This window comes from Rhamphochromis longiceps, linkage group LG5 (assembly GCF_057381845.1).
Source record: "Rhamphochromis longiceps isolate RC_006_pf linkage group LG5, R_longiceps_female_GT1.1, whole genome shotgun sequence".
Classification (NCBI taxonomy): domain Eukaryota; kingdom Metazoa; phylum Chordata; class Actinopteri; order Cichliformes; family Cichlidae; genus Rhamphochromis; species Rhamphochromis longiceps.
The window spans coordinates 8,071,364-8,089,668 of record NC_140561.1 but is presented as its reverse complement, the minus strand read 5'-3'; the positions used below and the strand labels follow the sequence as shown (position 1 = coordinate 8,089,668).

At 41.2% G+C, this 18,305-nt stretch overlaps 1 protein-coding gene across 1 annotated transcript in view; it reads left to right on the top strand.

The window, feature by feature from the left end:
• LOC146669152 (integrin alpha-5-like) overlaps positions 1-18,305 on the top strand; it is a 54,282-nt gene that overhangs the window by 30,814 nt on the left and 5,163 nt on the right. Inside the window, exons 19-26 of the mRNA XM_085405611.1 lie at positions 4,446-4,513; positions 10,443-10,593; positions 11,123-11,215; positions 11,506-11,585; positions 14,284-14,364; positions 14,455-14,560; positions 16,758-16,916; positions 17,014-17,121. Of these exons, the coding sequence (XP_085261737.1) occupies positions 4,446-4,513; positions 10,443-10,593; positions 11,123-11,215; positions 11,506-11,585; positions 14,284-14,364; positions 14,455-14,560; positions 16,758-16,916; positions 17,014-17,121 (846 nt within the window). The remainder of the gene's footprint in view (positions 1-4,445; positions 4,514-10,442; positions 10,594-11,122; positions 11,216-11,505; positions 11,586-14,283; positions 14,365-14,454; positions 14,561-16,757; positions 16,917-17,013; positions 17,122-18,305) is intronic.

Below are 18,305 nucleotides of genomic sequence, written 5' to 3'. Positions count from 1 at the left end.
GTTACCAGATGAAGGGAGAGCAAGGGGAGTGAGGATGCTCTACCAAGCAACCTAAAGTCATGTTTGTTCCATACATGGTGAAGTCACGGCTCACTCTTACTTTTCATATAGGAACATGACTTGATTGGCAAGGACAGAGGCTAGCATTGGCCCTTCTATAGTAGCGAAGCCCATATGGTTAGAGGTTGCGGGTCGGCACTGTTAAATCAAGAGCTGCGTTCTGCTCTCTGGTCTCTGTTGGCAATTCCTTTGCGCGCGTTTCATATACGAAGAGTTGGAAGGTTTATGGAGGACTTGCGAGTCATGGCTCTGCAAAAACACAGAGGGGGGACTGACAGCTCCGTTTGGGCGGGGTGGTGCTCAGCTCACAGACATCTGGTTGTGGTTTGTTTATGTATGTTGCCAGTGGTCTCCTCCACCAGGCAAGAGCCAGGGCCTGCAAATGTGCACATGTTTATGTGAGGTATATAAGCTGAAGTGAGTGTGTGATGTGGGTGTGTAAGTGTGCACTACATGTGCTTGTAATTGGAGTTTTGTAATATTGAGTGCACCAAACTTTTTTGAGTTCGGAATCCTTAAAGGAAAAATTACCAGGTTCATCTGTTGATCTCCCGTTTTAGCCGTCCTTTGCATAAAAGCTAAGATTTTGTTGAGTTGTATGCTTCCACTGAAGCAGATTTGTGACACGGAGTAAGATTTATTGGCATTATGATATAATTAGATAAAGCTGCAGACTTCTTAATCAATTAGAAATATCACTCTTCCTTTAGTTTCCAACACAGCTTTAATGAGTAAGCAACCTAAACCATGCTTACTGTGTGTTAGCAAAGTCACACCTCATCAGCTGTGTTTTTCCTATGGTGGCTTTGGTTACCTGCATCAGACTGCAAGTAAATTCAGCACAGAGTTGCCCCCTGATTGCTTTTATTTTCTTTGCTCCTTTGCTGTGAAGGATGCGTACTCCAACATGATAATTTGCCCCAACATACGTCAAAGCTTTAAAAACTACCTGATGACAGAAGACCAAGTCACAAACTTTCCTCCATAGTAAAGTAACCCCACTGAGGGTTTGTGGGGTTTAACCCTTGTTATTTTTCTTCGCCATACTTTTTGTGAGACAGGGTTTAGAACTACAAGTCCCATAATGCTTTACATTGTGAACTACAGTTTGAGCCCTGTTATTTTCACTCTCTGTGTTCACATAATGCCAAATTAGCACCAGTGAAAATTTCCTCAGTCAGCTGTCAGTAATTGCCATGAGCTGTGTACCCATAGACACTAATGCTGTGGACAGATTTGCTGCTACGCCTTTCTAGACAAAATCAGTTTCACTGCTTTTTACTGCGTCCAGACAGGCTTATATATAGTAAACTGCAGGACTACAGGACACTTAATCAGAGCGTAAAGGCCATTGATAAACTTGATAATGCTTCAGTGATGTTGCCATGCATTTCACGTTAGAACATTGCTGGGTGTGGTGACAGTACAATAGCCCACAACAACCACACCAGCAACTACAGGGATACTGCAGAAAATTGAAATGATGTCAGAGCTCATTATTCACTGCATTAATGGCTTTTCACTAATATCCAGTTAATTAATTTCTGTTCTGTAATTGCTTTGTTATATTACAATGTTTAGTGAGAATGACACAGTCTGCTGAGCTGTCAATGACTAGTCCAGTTAATGAGTTCATTTTATCAGCGATCGTGGCTCAAGAGTTAGGAGTTCGCCTTGTAATCGGAAGGTTGCCGGTTCGAGCCCCGGCTCGGACAGTCTCGGTCGTTGTGTCCTTGGGCAAGACACTTCACCCGTTGCCTACTGGTGGTGGTCAGAGGGCCCGGTGGCGCCAGTGTCCGGCAGCCTCGCCTCTGTCAGTGCGCCCCAGGGTGGCTGTGGCTACAATGTAGCTTGCCATCACCAGTGTGTGAATGTGTGCGTGAATGGGTGGATGACTGGATATGTAAAGCGCTTTGGGGTCCTTAGGGACTAGTAAAAGCGCTATATAAATACAGGCCATTTACCATTTACCATCATTGTTTTTGTGTTGGGGAAAGAGTCAGACGTCCATTGGAGCAGAATTAGTCTCTCGTCTGCTGTCGTAGCTGGAAAGACCTTCTATCCAAACCATTATGAGACTTTGTGTTTGGGTCCAGATGAATGTGTCTCTTCAGTACATTTCCAAGCTGTTGATGTGCTCTTAAAGGTCTTGCAGTTCAAAAAATGAAACGTGTATATTGTATTTGCATTTAAAGAAGGGTTGACGGCATATAGTTTTAGCCCTCTGAGGTCTAAGCCTAACCCTATATTTTGGAGAAAAACAGTGTTTGTGAAAATGATTATATCTCTTTGTCCTTGATTACCAAGACTTGGGAAATGAATTTCATAAAAACTTTTTATCTGGGATGAGCGTTAAGGTTAGGGTTGTTGACGATGAGGACTTCAGGAGGTTAAGATCTTCTCTTTTGTATAATGTCGCTTGGGTCAATGGTTATGACACATGTCATTAATTTCCAGTAAATTGTTTTGAAACTGAACTTATGCCAGATCTAATTGTGATGCTGTTTGGAGTTTTCACTGTAACATGAAGTTGATGGCAGTAGAATAGCCTGCTCCTTTAAGATCTGGAGGGAAACATGCTTTACATTTGTGAGGATCAAGAGATGAAAGTGAACGACAGATGAAGAGTTTTTAGAAGGAAGAGATTATAGGTTAGAGCTCATCACTTGATCTTAGTAAGTGTATCACAGAGCATGTTATTCTCAGTGGTGCAGTCACAGCGACGCCCCATAAGCAGCACTGCACTCACCAACACAAACAGTCAACAGGCCAAATCAGACAATGATTCCACTCTTTTTTTTTAACCACATTCACACATGTTGGCTGATATTGACCTAATTCTCTGACCCTACGTCTTACCTCTCATGACTCCCAGTATATAAGGCTGGCCCAGAGTACTTATGTAGAAAACAATAAAGAATCGCAATATAGTACTGGGCCGTCAAGCAGCTGTGTTTAGTTGTAAGTGGCCAGACTCAAAGATCTCAAAGAGTGTAGACTATCAGAATGTGAGGGAGGTGTCTGCTTAGGCTTCTGCAACCTGGATAAGCCAAAGCAAATGGATGGATGGACTACATGAATGAATTTTATCAATGCACGTGGATGGTAACTTATTTTAGGCAACTATAATTACAGCAGCTCAGTTAAACTCAGTTCTTACCCACATAAGAACTGAGTTGCATAAGGTCAAAGGTCACTTTGCCATTGTAATGTTCTGCACATCTGCAAGCTGCTTTACCACCCACCTCCACCTCAGCTTCTCCTCTATCAGTGTCATATCTGTTGTCATTGAGTCAGGAATCTCCCAGAGCAGAGCCATGCTGCCAAGTATAAAATACTGCAGATGGGAAGAACTTTGACTACATGGTCTTGGCTAAATTTTATTACAGCTGAAACCAAAACAGATGAAGGGGAAGTTCTGTTATGCTCTGCATCCATCCTCCAATTCTATGTCTGTGCACATAAATCCAGTGCCGGTCGAAATGAACTTATATTAGCAAACACAGGTGACTGTGGGCGAGTTTTAACAGGAAGAGACTTCACGCTTAGAAGTGTACAGTGTATACCTGCATAGCATTTAGACTCAAGCATGTTTGTTATTAAATGGCCGATAGGATCTTGGGTCCTAAATAAATGTAAAACTAGGAACTTGAAGCAGGGATCTCCACTGAGACACTGTTAACCATTGCCAGGCTGATTCTTTGCTCTCTGTTGCATTCTTTGGGAATCTAATGATTCCCATATGTTGGAGAGACATGCCACAGCTACGATGACAGTAAAGCTACAAGGAAGAACAGAGAAGAGAAGACAGAAAAAAGGGAGAAAGGAGGGAATAAAGCAAAACGCTCAAGGGCACGTTAAAGAAAAACTATACTTCTAAATCAAATAACATTTATCTTGTACTGTGGTCATCTGTCACGTAAGACTAAAGGGCAGATTAATCCCTACTGCCTTTAAAATATGAGCTTTTCTCTGTTTTTGAAAAAGACTTTCCCACAAAAATGTAATACTTGTTAAGATGGAATTACTATCCTTTGATTCTCTTAAACCTTCCACCACCATATTTTCTCCCTTTTCTTCCTTCCCACATACGTGTAAGGCACGTATTACTTTTACTCTGCAGACATTAAAGGGTCATGTTTTCTCACAACTTCCCAGCATCTGGTAGATGCAAATATTGTTACAGTTTTTTGTGTGTATATAGAGGATATGTATAGTCTGTATCCTCTCTTATCCTTTCATTAAATCACAAATCTGTTGTTCTGGCTTCTGTCAACACCCACTTCCTCCAGAGCTTTTCTCTCCCTGTACCTTTTGATTTTACAAGGAACCAAATCTAACTTACTGCTCCTATTTATTCCATTTATCTCGGTCTTTTTTTTCAGGCCCAGATTCAGCTCGATTGTGGAGATGACAACATCTGTGTCCCAGATCTAAAGCTGGCTGTTTATGGGTGAGAGGAACCCACCTGATCCAATAAACACAAGTTAAAACTGCTAGCCACCTGAAGCTAAACTGCCATAGTTTTGTCCCTCACGCAACAACAATTCTAATTATTCCAAGAAAAGCTTCGACTTTTTGCAGCCAGGAAGACCAACAGAAGTCGACATGTTGTCATTTGATGAAGTCAATATTGCTAAGCTGTTAGTAATCTTGCTCCTGGCTGCGTAGCTAATGCAAATCCAGCATTCACTCGTCTTTTAGCTCCGTTATGTTAACTTACTAACACTATCCATGCGGCGATGGGAATTAAGCAAAGAATAAAACACTTCCAGTTGTAACGTAATACAAAGTAGATAAGAGTGGTGAGAGTGAATCACAGAATTCGACACAGTTTTCAGGCCTTAAAACCAAAACAAGGAGCTGAAAGATGCTAAAATAGTGAACTTGGGGAAAATGATCATTTGCTCATTTTCTGTAGTATCATGACTAGTTTGCATATGAACTAAATACATATAAATACTGCAGTTTTAAAGGCTTGTTTCTTTTTAAACTGTTTTACATGAACAAAACTATAATAGCAATATCCATTTATACAGTCACACAATTCCCAGCAAGCAAACGAGCAAAGAAGAAAAACCCCTGTTATTGGCGAAGGGTTTGGGACAGGTGTAGATGTGGTTCCACCCGTTTTTCTTTTACTTTGACTCATCTGAAATAAATCCCCAAATGGAAATCTATTAATAGGAAGACTGTAACGCCTAAATGTTTCAGTCTTCATTTAAAAAGTAACACTGTTGCTGACAAACCGTCATTTTAACCTGTGACTTAAATGATAACCAAGCCATAGATTGGTTGTTTGGTGCATGTTAAAAGCTCAACAGTTATATTTGTTTGAATTATTTTATTTTATTTACTTTGAAAGTTTCAGTGTAGAAAGACAGAAAACGTGGAATGGAGGTCCTCTGGTTTTATGTTACTAAGTACTAAATAACTGGACACACAGGGAAAAAAAGTGGTAACAGAATTAAACTTCATGCAAATTTCGAAGTTATTTATCTAATGAAATCACAAATTCTTAGCAAAACATAAAATAAAGACTTTAGCCATCAATTAACTCTGAGGTCTTACTCGTCACAGGTGATAACCCTAACACCCTAACCCCGACCCTCCCTACGTTTTTCAGAAAGTGTTTCACTTAGAATCATTTCTTTGTTTGTTTCTCTGTTTCCTGATTGTCAAGACTTGGGGAAAAATAATTTTGTAAAATTTAAAAAAACAACATATTTTGATGCAGATTAGGGTCTGGGTTGAATTTCTATAATTCTAATTCTATAGTTCTTTATAAAATAGTCATTTATTTAAAGAAGTTAAGGAAAAACATATGAAGATATAAGCCTGATACACACAGAGTGAATCCTCCACCAGTATCTGAGGTCTGGGTATCTTGGCGATGACCCTAAACCTGAGCTCAACCCTAACCCGGCACAATCAGTATATATTTACATATAAAACCATGCAGGGTTCAGGTTAGGCAGGTTAGTGTCATCGATGACTCAGACCTCGGAGGGTTAAAGAACGTGATCTGGATCCACTGCAGAACTGAATGAGCTTACATGTTTCACGAACTCCAGCTTGTCAGTCTTTTTCGCTGTCAGACATGATCACATCCCCCTCTCCCTCACTGAGGAAGAATAGGAGGTTGTTTACAGCTCAGAACATGCGTGCACTGGGGTAAAGATCGTGGCTCAAGAGTTGGGAGTTCGCCTTGTAATCGGAAGGTTGCCGGTTCGAGCCCCGGCTTGGACAGTCTCGGTCGTTGTGTCCTTGGGCAAGACACTTCACCCGTTGCCTACTGGTGGTGGTCAGAGGGCCCGGTGGCGCCAGTGTCCGGCAGCCTCGCCTCTGTCAGTGCGCCCCAGGGTGGCTGTGGCTACAATGTAGCTTGCCATCACCGGTGTGTGAATGTGTGCGTGAATGGGTGGATGACTGGATATGTAAAGCGCTTTGGGGTCCTTAGGGACTAGTAAAGCGCTATATAAATACAGGCCATTTACCATTTACCATTTAATGACTCCTAGCTCTTGGCACAATAACATATCATTGTATATTAATCCTGAATCCTTGTTGCTGAATAGGCTCCAGCCAGATAGTTGGCTGTGCCTCAGCCCATTCACAAAGCGAACACACACTCCAGACTTTCTCCTCCCAGCCTGCCAGCTCTGATATGTGGACTGTTTTGCATTACATGGCCATGTGATTTCTCTTAGCTGTAGAAATACAATCAGTGCTAAAAGTTTCCCATGAAAAGTCAAAGATCTGCATTTGGAGCTGCCACAGGACCAAACTTGGAATGATTCAGCACTTCATCCATCTGCCGGTGGATCACTGACTTCCTGACGGACAGGAAGCAGCATGTGAGGCTGGGAAAGAATGTCTCGGACTCCCGGACCATCAGCACCGGCTCCCCTCAGGGCTGTGTTCTTTCTCCTCTGCTCTTCTCCCTGTACACCAACTGCTGCACCTCCACCCACCAGTCTGTCAAGCTAATCAAGTTTGCAGATGACACCACCGTTATTGGGCTCATCTCGGACGGGGATGAGTCTGCCTACAGGAGGGAGGTTGAACGTCTGGTGTCCTGGTGCAGCCACAACAACCTGGTGCTGAATGCCCAGAAGACAGTGGAGATTATTGTGGACTTCAGGAAGCACACAGCCCCACTCCCCCCCATCATCCTGACTGACACCCCCATCACCTCTGTGGACTCATTCCGCTTCCTGGGTACCACCATCACCCAGGACCTGAAGTGGGAGCCCACCATCACCTCCGTCATCAAGAAAGCCCAGCAGAGGATGTACTTCCTGAGGCAGCTGAAGAAATTCAACCTGCCAACACGGACGATGATGCAGTTCTACACTGCAATCATCGAGTCCATCCTCACCTCCTCCATCACCGTGTGGTACGCTGGAGCCACTATCAGGGACAAACAGAGACTGCAGCGTGTTGTGCACTCTGCTGAGAAGGTGATTGGCTGCAGACTCCCATCTCTGCAGGACCTGTACACCTCCAGGACACTGCGGCGTGCAGCCCGGATCTCAGCTGACCCTTCTCACCCTGGACACAGTCTGTTTGACCTGCTCCCCTCAGGCAGGAGGCTCCGGTCCATTCGCACCAGAACCTCTCGCCATAAGAACAGTTTCTTCCCCTCTGCTGTTGGTCACATGAACAATAACCATATGACTGTCCCCGCCACTAACACATGACCCTACGCTGTGTCACTGCATCATTTCATGTTTGGCACTGATCACCACCTGCACTCATGTATATATCTTTCTACGTAGCACTCTATTCTTATTCTCATGTATATATCTCATGTATATCCCATGCACATATCTTTCTACATAGCACTTTTAATTCTTATTCTTACTTTTTTTTTTTTTTTTTCATGTCTATTTAAGTGCTATTTATGACACTATGTTTGCACTGAAGCACCGCAGCAATTTCCTAATGTTGTAAACTTCAACATCTGGCAATAAACCCCATTCTGATTCTGATTCTGATTCCACTAAAACACAGTTTCCCTTCACTGACTGTTGCACACAGCGATTTCCCTTCTTTGCCAAGAATTTGCAAACAGTGGGATGTTTAAGATTCATAACCTAAAGGTCTGTCGCTGGTGTTTTAGTTGTATCCTCTGGCTTTAATTATGCTTTTATGAGCTTCATGATCCACTGTTATATTTTTCCCAGCGAAGTCAGTGTAGTATAACGTGTCAGCTGTGAGCTGCTGATTCCTGCCCATTCCTGGCATCGGTGAGAGTCTGCTGTTTGTGGGATCAGAGTTGCTTCCTCTGCATTTGCTAAATTTGCCCAAGGTTAATTAAAATCATCTGGGTGTCGTCTTACCTAGTTTGGGGTCACTGTGTCCAGACCCCTTTTTTGGGGGCGGGGGGGGGGGGGGGAATGGAGTGAAAGATGAACCCCGGTTCCAACCTTCAGCCACGCTCCTTTCTTCCTTTCCTGCTCAATAGAAACGTGAATTTACTACTGCCAAGTGTAGCTGATGGGGGAGGGCCAGAGTTGAAGGGTGTTGAGTGGATTTATCACTTCTCTGAAAATGTGTTTGCACACAGGGGTGTCACTATGAAGTCGAAGAATAAGGTGGGGGTCGGTTTCCTGAGACAAATCACAGTGATCAGATTTGGGTCATTTCCCATGTCACTCATGACATGATATGTCGGAGAAAATGGCCTTTGGGGACAGACTGAAACAAAGATTCATTGTGTGGAAAGACTTTATGTCCCTGCTTTTCATTACGTTTTACCTTCTTTTGGGCCACGTTGGTCATGTCCTGCACCCAGTGACTTGACATAGATCTGGAAATGAAGGAAAAGTGAACTCTGCTGGCGTAGAAGCTGTGTGTGAAAGCTGCTGTTTTCAGTCATTTTGATTACAGTAAATAAACTAGCTTTTCAAGACGGAATAATAAATGGCCTGTGACAGTCAAGGGAACCAAAAGCCAGAAAATGAGTCTGACACCATGCAAGTGGCTGTATAAGGATGTACTTAGGACTTCACTATACTATGGTAAGATGGCATTATTATACAATCATCTATCATATATGATATCTGTGTATTTAAAAAAGGCATGTCAAATTCACTGTGGACCACACACAGCCCACTTTGATCTTAATTTTAAATCCCTGTGATAATTTCAACAGTACATCTCAGTTTCTCCGCATGATAAAGAAATGCTGCTGTAATCTATTACTATGACATGCTGGGCTTTTATTTAAAAAATAAATATGTCAAATTACAGAAGAAGTTTTGGTAGCTCATTCCCGAGACTGTCCTAAATTTATAAAACAGAAAGTTCTTGTGAATTCACTGATTTCTTTTCACTTTGAATATATATATATTTTTTTATATATTAAAAAAACATTTCTGTAGTAGATAGTTAATAAAACAGGAGGTTTTGATGAATTTAATTATTCATATATTACTTAATTACTTGTAGTATGAATGGTGTGGGGTGGTCTGTATCAGTAGGGAAAGCTGTAAAACCTATGAAAGTGCAGTCAAAAGGTACTCTGACCCCCCAGGTCATTTAAAAAAATAATTTACATTTAGATTCTATTAAGAGTTTCAACTTTCAGTGGCAGCATCACAAAATAATACATCAAGTACTGATAATTTTTGGCATATTCACATTCACATCAATGAGCTTAGCCTGTAACGCTGAATCCCGACTTTACTTAGTGTTGCTGCTTTCAGTTCTTTGTTTTGCTTTGGCTGTTTTTGTTCAGTCTTGCTGCTCTTGAAAAACCTTTGAAAACTTCGATTGGCAGAACCGAACATGAGTGAGAAACACTGTGGAGAATTAAGCAGCTAAAGAGTCACAGATGAGTAGCTTCCTCAGGGGCTGCTGAAGAACAGAACAGATCTACAGGAGGGAGATTATAGTGCTTATTTTAATCGTGTGGCTTAAAGCAGACTGCAAATGATTGTTTGTTGACTGTGTAACTCTTGCACAATCAGACACTTTTTGTGCATTACGTAATCATTAGGATTGTGATATATTAACCCTCTGACCCTGACGTCTCATCACTGGTAATGACCCAACCCAGTCCCTGTGTTTTGGAGAAGAGTGTTTTCAATGTTAGCCTGACAGCACTAGTTTAGGGTTGGAGTCATTGTTGATGATGGGTACTTTGGTTACGGTTGGTTATAGTATATCACTTTAGGTTAATAAAAAATAAAAATCTGGTTCAAAAACTGTTTTTCTCTGATAAATCGATTCAATTCTCAGTGTTACATGGAACTTATGGTTTTATGTGCAACAGGAAGTCTGCATAAACTGTTCTTTTAACAGCTTTCAACAGCTTTCAAAAAGGTAAGGCTCAGTGAAAACGTAGTGATGATGTTGCGCTTCTCTTTGCCCAGTGACAAGACAGAGGTTTACTTGGGAGGCGAAAACTCCGTGAGCCTGACCTTCAATGCCAGGAACGAGGGAGAGGGAGGTGCGTACGAGGCTGAGCTCTATGTGGCGCTTCCCCCAGAGGCTGACTACAGCGGGATAGCACGCAACAACGTGGTGAGTCGGTGGCGTTTAAAAGGAGGTTTAAGTATCACGGTCAGAAGCACCGTGTTTTTTCATTCAAATGATAATTATGCATAAAAATGCTTTAATGCAAATAAAATGTGGAAATTATTTTGACTTTGCATAAAGTCAAAGGTCACTTTGCCATCGTAATGTTACGCTAAAAGAGTTTTCTCAACCTGACGCCCTCCTTGATGAGTTAAAGCCGTGAAAGAACGTGAATACACTTACTACGTTTTGAATACATTTTTTGAAAGCCCTGAAATGCAGCTGGTTGGTAGAGTCACACTCTAACTCTAGTCAGAGTTTTGATTTATTATTCTAACAACTCGTGAGACTGAAGAAGTCACTTGGCTGAGTGACGAAACGTTTCTCACACTGAAAACGCTACGTCCAGATGAATCTTCTTTCCTTACCTGGATAGCTGAGCATGCATCAAGACAACAGCTCTTTAGCTTTTACAGCAGTACACTTAATAAAGTTAAATACATGATGGAGTTTTATTTCTTTGTGTCCTTTCCAGAGCTTGACTCAGCTGACCTGCAGCTACGAGGCAGAAAACCAGACCCGCTATCTCGTGTGTGATCTGGGAAACCCCATGAAGTCTGGTACCAGTGTAAGAGCCAATAAGACCCACATGTTATTTTTGGCCTTTCCCACTCTTTGTGTCTCAGTACAATTAAGCCAAGTTGACTTGCCTAATTCATACATAAGCAAACTCGACATGTTTTCTCACCGACCTGATAAAACCTGATAAACATTGCTTTTGTGTTGAAAGAGTTTTCATTCCTTGTTTCCAAAGTGGGCGTCTCTAAGAAAAAGAACCCAGACTCTATTTAACACATTTATTTCCTTTCTCATGTTCCCTGAAATAACTGCGTGAATTTTCTGTGGCTGTTTTTGTAGCTGTGGGCCGGTCTTCGCTTCACCATCCCCAGACTCAGTGATACTTACAATACTGTTCAGTTTGAGCTCCAGATACGAAGGTAGGCCACTTTTTAGGGATTCCAGTTCAAGTGGGATGGGGTATCTTTGGCAACTGCATACCAGTGGAGCAGATTTTAATCCAAAGTATTCTCTTAATTCTTATTATAAGCTACATACAGTTTTTTTTAACAAAAAATTCTTTAGGGCAACCAAGTAAATCTGTAATCATCACTGTTATTGTGATTCTGTGGTGTAGTGGTTAACACATTTGCATAATGATCCTCGGTTTGATTCTGGTAGGACGAACAGGAGTCACAAAGCCACTTCAGGGATTAGTGTACTCTTAGTGCTGCTCTGAAGCTCAGATAAATAGGAGGGTTATGCTGGGAATGGTATCCAGTGTAAAATCTGTGCCAAATCAAATATGCACATCCATCTGAAACCCCTCAGGAAATAACAGAGCAGTTAAACATACATACTACTAGTGCTAACTCATGCTGAAGTCAACCTCAGCTGATGTCATTGCCAGTCCACACCAGCTGACTTCTTTCTACACATGGTAAATCCCATATAGGGCATGCTATTAGGCTGCTTTAGCTGCTTTCAACGTTGCTGCACCTCAACCCCAGCTCCTTGATCTATTCAGTTCAGTTTTATTTATACAGCACAACATCAGTCACCTCAAGATGCTTTATATTGTAAGGTGGACCCTACAATAATACATACAGAGAAAACCCAACAGTCATATGACCCCCTATGAGCAAGCACTTTGGCGACAGTGGGAAGGAAAAACTCCCCTTTAACAGGCTGCTCTCACGATGCCTGCTCTGTTCTTCCTAGGATTTTTTTGGAAGGGTTGAAATTTGGATTTCCATTGAAACCAAAACAAATTACACAATGTGTCAATAAAGACTTTCAACCTGAATATTTCATTCATGAAGACTTGATGTCTGAGTTAAGTGATCCCTTCATTTTTTGAGTAGCATTTAAGTTGCTGCAGATGGAAACAGCCTGTTTTAGTGATCCTGACTGAACCGCGGTTAATGTGGCTGCGTTGTAGTGATATCACACCAGCAAACATTTTGATGTTGAGAAGGTGATGGTGATCCACATCCAGTCTTCCAAACTGAAAGTTGTACTAAGTTTGGAAATTCTTAACCTGAACAAACTGAAATTGACAAAACACGCTTCATTGAGACAAGAGGAAGAACGCCAAGAAAAAAATGTTACTCATCCTACCAAAAAAAGGGACTGTGGACCTGGAAAGTGACCTGGATACTCTGGCTCCTCTAAAAATAAAGGCTCCATATGAGAAATACTCAGCAACGCGTACCTTAAAGCAGTTAACCTGTAAGCTGGAGAGGAAATGGCATCCTGCTAATTTAAAAGATCTTTTTTTTTAGCTTGGAAAAAGAGTTTGTTGCTCTATTTCTGTGGAAAGTGAACAAGATTTTCTCCAGCAACTAGAAAACACCTTTTGTAAAGTTAGAACATCTTACGATTTGTCACTGATTCAGTGCTGAAAACAAGAACAACCCCAGGTTTATTTAGTCAGAGCTTCGTTGAGCCAAATACTCTTTGAATCTGAATTAAAATGACTTTGTTCACAAGTAAAATTTTAACCATTAAAGAAAAAAAAAGATTCATAATGAGCAGCTACTTCCAGTACTACTGATATTTATTTAGACTCATTCTCTCTGATTGAACTTTCTGTAATAACTTCAGTAATTACTTCCTCCAAACCAGCAATGCATCTACTAATGTGGGGTCTTTATGTTGTGTGTTTGAATATTAAATTCAAATTCAAATTCAAATTTTATTTGTCACACACACACAACCATACACAGTATGACATGGGGGTGAAATGCTTGTAGCTGTACAATGCCCGACCATTAAATGACAGAAGAAAAGTTTTACAATATTTACAATTTACTACAAAAATTTACAAATTAACTTAGGAATTTACAGTAAAGAATGTGCAAATAGCAGAAGAGATTATAAAGATAAGGATTATAAATTATAGGAATTATAGGATTATAGGAAATGTGTGGTGGTGCGTGTGGTGATGTGTGTGAGAGTCCAGTCTTATAGTGACGTGTTTGGGAGAGTCTAGTCCTACACCTGGTTCAGGCCCCGAATAGCCTGGGGGAAGAAGCTCCTCCTCATTCTCTCTGTTTTGGCCTTAAGGGAGCGGAAGCGCTTCCCAGACCTCAACAGTGAGAAGAGTCCATTGTTGGGATGGGAGAGGTCCATCATAATCTTCCTAGCTTTGGACTTGCACCGCTTGGTGTAGATGGACAGCAGGTCAGGGAGCTCTGATTGAATGATGCGTTCTGCCGAGTGCACCACCCTTTGCAGATCTCGTCTGTCCTGATTGGTGCTGTTCCCAAACCAGGTGCAGATGTTTGACGTCAGGACGCTCTCGATGGTGCAGGAGTAAAAGTTCTTGAGCACCTTCAGTGGCAGATGGAAGTCTCTATTAGCGTGCAAAATAACTTAAACTCCCACTGGTTAAATAATACCTCATGTGAAAATACATGTTCCTACTGTGTTATCCAAATATTTTTGATTCATTTTATCTTGTAGGGTTTTTTGGTAGCATTTGCAAAGTTAGTTTTATATATATATATGTTTAATAACTTCTCAGCTCGCTTCACTAAAAGTCTACAAAATTCAGGTTTGTAAAGCTGTTTAATGCTTCTTGATCAGGTGATCAGGGCTGTTTCAGTAACATTACGTTTTTGTGGTTTGTTCTAGTAAAAATGCAAATAACTCTGAGAGCGAAGTGGTGTTTTATGAGCTGAAGGTCTCTGCCATGGCTGACATCATTCTCCAGGGGTGAGGCTTCACTTTAGACACATAACTATGACATCATTTTTCTTAACCTTCATTCTTGCCAAGATAAAAGTGTGACTGTGCCGTTTGCAGTGTTTCTCGGCCAGACAAAGTCATCTTTCCTCCTCCCAACTGGACTGTGCGACAGGGTCTGGGGGAGGAGCAGGAGATCGGCCCTGAGCTTCAGCAGGTCTTCGAGGTAAAAATAACATCTACGATACACAAGAAGCTAGTCCTATCACGTTTGCACACTGAAACATAGAAGAGTAATACATTCAAAATATTCACCAACTTTTAATGTGAGTATAGTAGTGTTGGTGAGCTTAAATTAATAGTCGTGTAAAATAGGAGCTCGGCTATTTCACTAAAACATTTTGCACTGTGAAAAAGAAGCTAACATTATCTTCTGAGGCTTAAAACGTCAGCTGTGGTTACAAAAAAAGTACACATAGGTGCCAGTGTTCACAGGAATGACTGTCCAAGAGCTGCATCTCAGACTCTACAGGCCTCAGTTAGCATGTTAAATATTGAAATTCATGACAGTACAATTAGGAAAAGACTGAACGTCTTTTAAAAAACAAATTGTCTCTTCTCTCCAGCAAGAAAATAGAATGGTTACAGTTTTGTAATGTTGCATCTAAACGAACCAAAAGACTTCTGAAACAAGGTGGTGACATTTTGCCATAATGCGCAGTGGCATATTTGGAAAATACCTCAGACCAGATGTCAAACACGGTGGTGGAGGGTTGATGATTTGGGCTTGTTTTTTGGAATATTGGAGTCACCAAGTCAGGCATGAACTCCTCTGTATAAATATTCCAGAATAAAATCTCAGGCCATCTGCCTAACAGACAGATCAACAACAGGAAAATGATAACAAGCATAGCAGCAAATCTACAATAGAGTAGTTGAAAAAAGAATCAAGGTGTTGCAATGGCTGAGACAAAATCCAGACCCCAACCTGAATGAACTGCTGTGCATAAACCAAAGCCTGTAAACCTCCAGCAACGTAAAGAAGAGTGGGTCAAAATGCCTCCACAGCTATGTGAGAGACTAAAAGTTAATACTGCTTAAGGTTGTTCTACAAGGTAAATAGGGAGCTGTTCATAAGCCATAATCATTAGTTTTTCTTATGCTCTTTCTGTATGTTTATGTGTTTTAAATGATCTTATTCTTCATTTTGTTTTATTTTTACTATTATGTGTCATTACAAAAAGTTGCAAATCTTCAAACTTGAGAGCCTGAAAGATCCTGGACTTTTTCAGATCTGTGAAGATCTGAGGAGTTCAGTTCTAAAACAAACTGGCAGGTGATTAAACTCTAGTGAGGGAATTCCTCCTTCTAACGTCACCATCCAGAAAAAGGAGGCGTCCTGAGTAACATTCCTGTGTAAAGACCGAAGCATCAATCGTCAACTGATTATCACTGCAAAATTACCACACTCCTCAGTGACACTAACACTTATGAGACCCCCATAAGCAGATACAAGAAGAAAGTCATGCATATGCAGGGTGTAACATCTCGGTGTAGGCATCAGTATGTATGGTGGTCAGTAGCTTTTTCCCTTTTAAGCTGTTGTATGCAATTCATGTCTTTCATCTAGTAGCTGCTTGTGTCTTACATTAAGAACTCATAAGTGTTGCTGTAAAATATTACCACACTCCTTAAATTGTTGAAAAGTGTGGTCATTTTGGAGTGATAATCAGATGAATTGAGAACAGCACTGCACCTCCCCTTGTCAGCTGGTAATATTGAGATGCGTCGGTCTTAACTAAGATGTGCGATAGTCTTCTTTTCCTTAAAAATGTGGCTACAAGGGGTTTCAAAGTGGGTCTCCTCCACTAGTGGATAATAACCTGGGTGCGTTTGTTCACAAGTAATCTGGTAGGATAAATCCAGTCAGAACGGATCCTGAAACCTGTTCAAAGGGAAAACAGGATTACCTGATTGGATAAGATCAGATAATCCAATAGTTTTTGGGTTTTTAAAAAAAATCTAGATCAAACCTCCAGTTTGTCTTGTTCATTTCTTCTTTTGAACAACCAGGACAAAAGTGAACTGGATGACGTGATCCATGGAAAGGAAAAAGCCGGTTCATTTTATCCGGGCTACATCTGTTGAACAACTGGACCACTTGTTTTAGAACTGAAGAGAGGTGAAACGTTCACAAACCAGTCCAGTCGGCTTCTTTTATTAAGCTCTCAAGACTATCATGACGTGGGTGGCTGTGCTGGCGCGCTTGATACAGTCAAACATTGCTAATGTCATTTCACGCGTAGGACTTGTGTTTCCTTTTACTAAAATCACAATGCAAGGGAGTTTGTTTGTAAAGTGCAGTACACAATGTACAGTGTACTAAAAGAAGACACAGTATAACATGTTAAACTCTTTCTCAGTTGGTGAATAACGGTCCCAGTGTGGTGAGCCAGACATCTTTAGTGGTGAAATGTCCCCTGAAGGCTCATGGTCACTGGCTGCTCTACCCTCTGGAGGTGGTCACTGAGGGTCCACTCAGCTGCTTCTCCAAAACAACCTTAAATGCACTGAAACTTAAGGTGAGGACACACACTTACACCTTTGTTGTTAGTCTATTCTTGACTGTGAACACTGGCTTGTGTTTGCTAATGACTCCTAATGTATTTATGTTTACAGCTTCAGCCTGGGGCAGTAGAGGGTCCAGCATCACTGAAGTCCAATGTTGAGCACCGCATCCAGAAGAGGGACGTGCACAGAGATCCTCTGGCTGAACAAGGAAACCTGGTGAGACATTACAGAATATAGAAATTCAACCTGTGAAGGAGTTTTACAGAGAACATGTACTGTTCTTTGATTAATGAATGGAATTGCTTGATTACAGATTCTAGCTGCAGCTAACTCAGCTTAAAGCCATCAGGAGCTAAGCAGAGTCTGACATCTCTGTGCACTTCATGCCAAACCTTCACTGTAGCACCATAACCTATGTATAGCCTAGCTTAGCACAAACACACACAGCAGGGTAAGTTCGTAGCAAACCTAGCTAAATTCAAGTTTAAACTGAATATCCAACTTTATTCCTTCTTCTGCAACCTTGTGACAACATTTGCTCCTCATCAGTGGACGTCATGTGTCCCTTAAAGACACGGGTCATGTTTGTCTCTGTCCTCAGTGTCTGACACGTGGGTGGAGAGTAGTGGCGAGATTAGCTTGCAGATCCCAAACACTTTAAAACAAAAGCTCTTTTGTTGGGTGTCGAGTCTCTCTGAGTTTCTACGGGACTGTGTAGTGTTCAGTGGTATTTACACATGTATGCAATGCACTGAAACCAAAAGATGCAAATGAGACTGCAGAAAGCAGTAGCTCTGCCTTTTCTTGTTCTGATTCGATTGTTTGTTTCAACAGAGGAAATGGAAATAAAGATGATGAGCTCTGGTCAACATCGACAGCTGCTTGCTGTAATTGTTTGTGAGAAGAAGTTAATTACGTTTGTGATTTACTGAGTTATTTTTGTGCGGCTGACATTTGACAGCTCATCTCTAATGGCACTCGGATGAAACCAAACAACCTTAGCACACAGAAATGTTTCGAATAAACCGTGCTGCACAGTGGGAATTCTAAAAACTAAAGTATTTTTAGTATTAATGAATTGGTGCTAACTTAATAGAAGTTCACAGGTCAGTGTGAACAACAGTTACACACTCCCAGAAGAAAGTTAGGGCTGCAGAATACTGTACATGTGCATTGTTGGGTTATTTTTAAGAGATAAAAAGCTTTAATTTTGATAACTTGTAGCTTCAGTGACTTGCTGTGGTATGTGACAGTCACTAGTTTTGTTTCCAACATATCACACAGTCTGCCATGCAATGCACGATTGTTGTAGGCAATTCAATTCAATTCAATTTTATTTATATAGCGCCAAATCACAACATAAGTCGCCTCAAGGCGCTTCATAGATACAGAGAAAAACC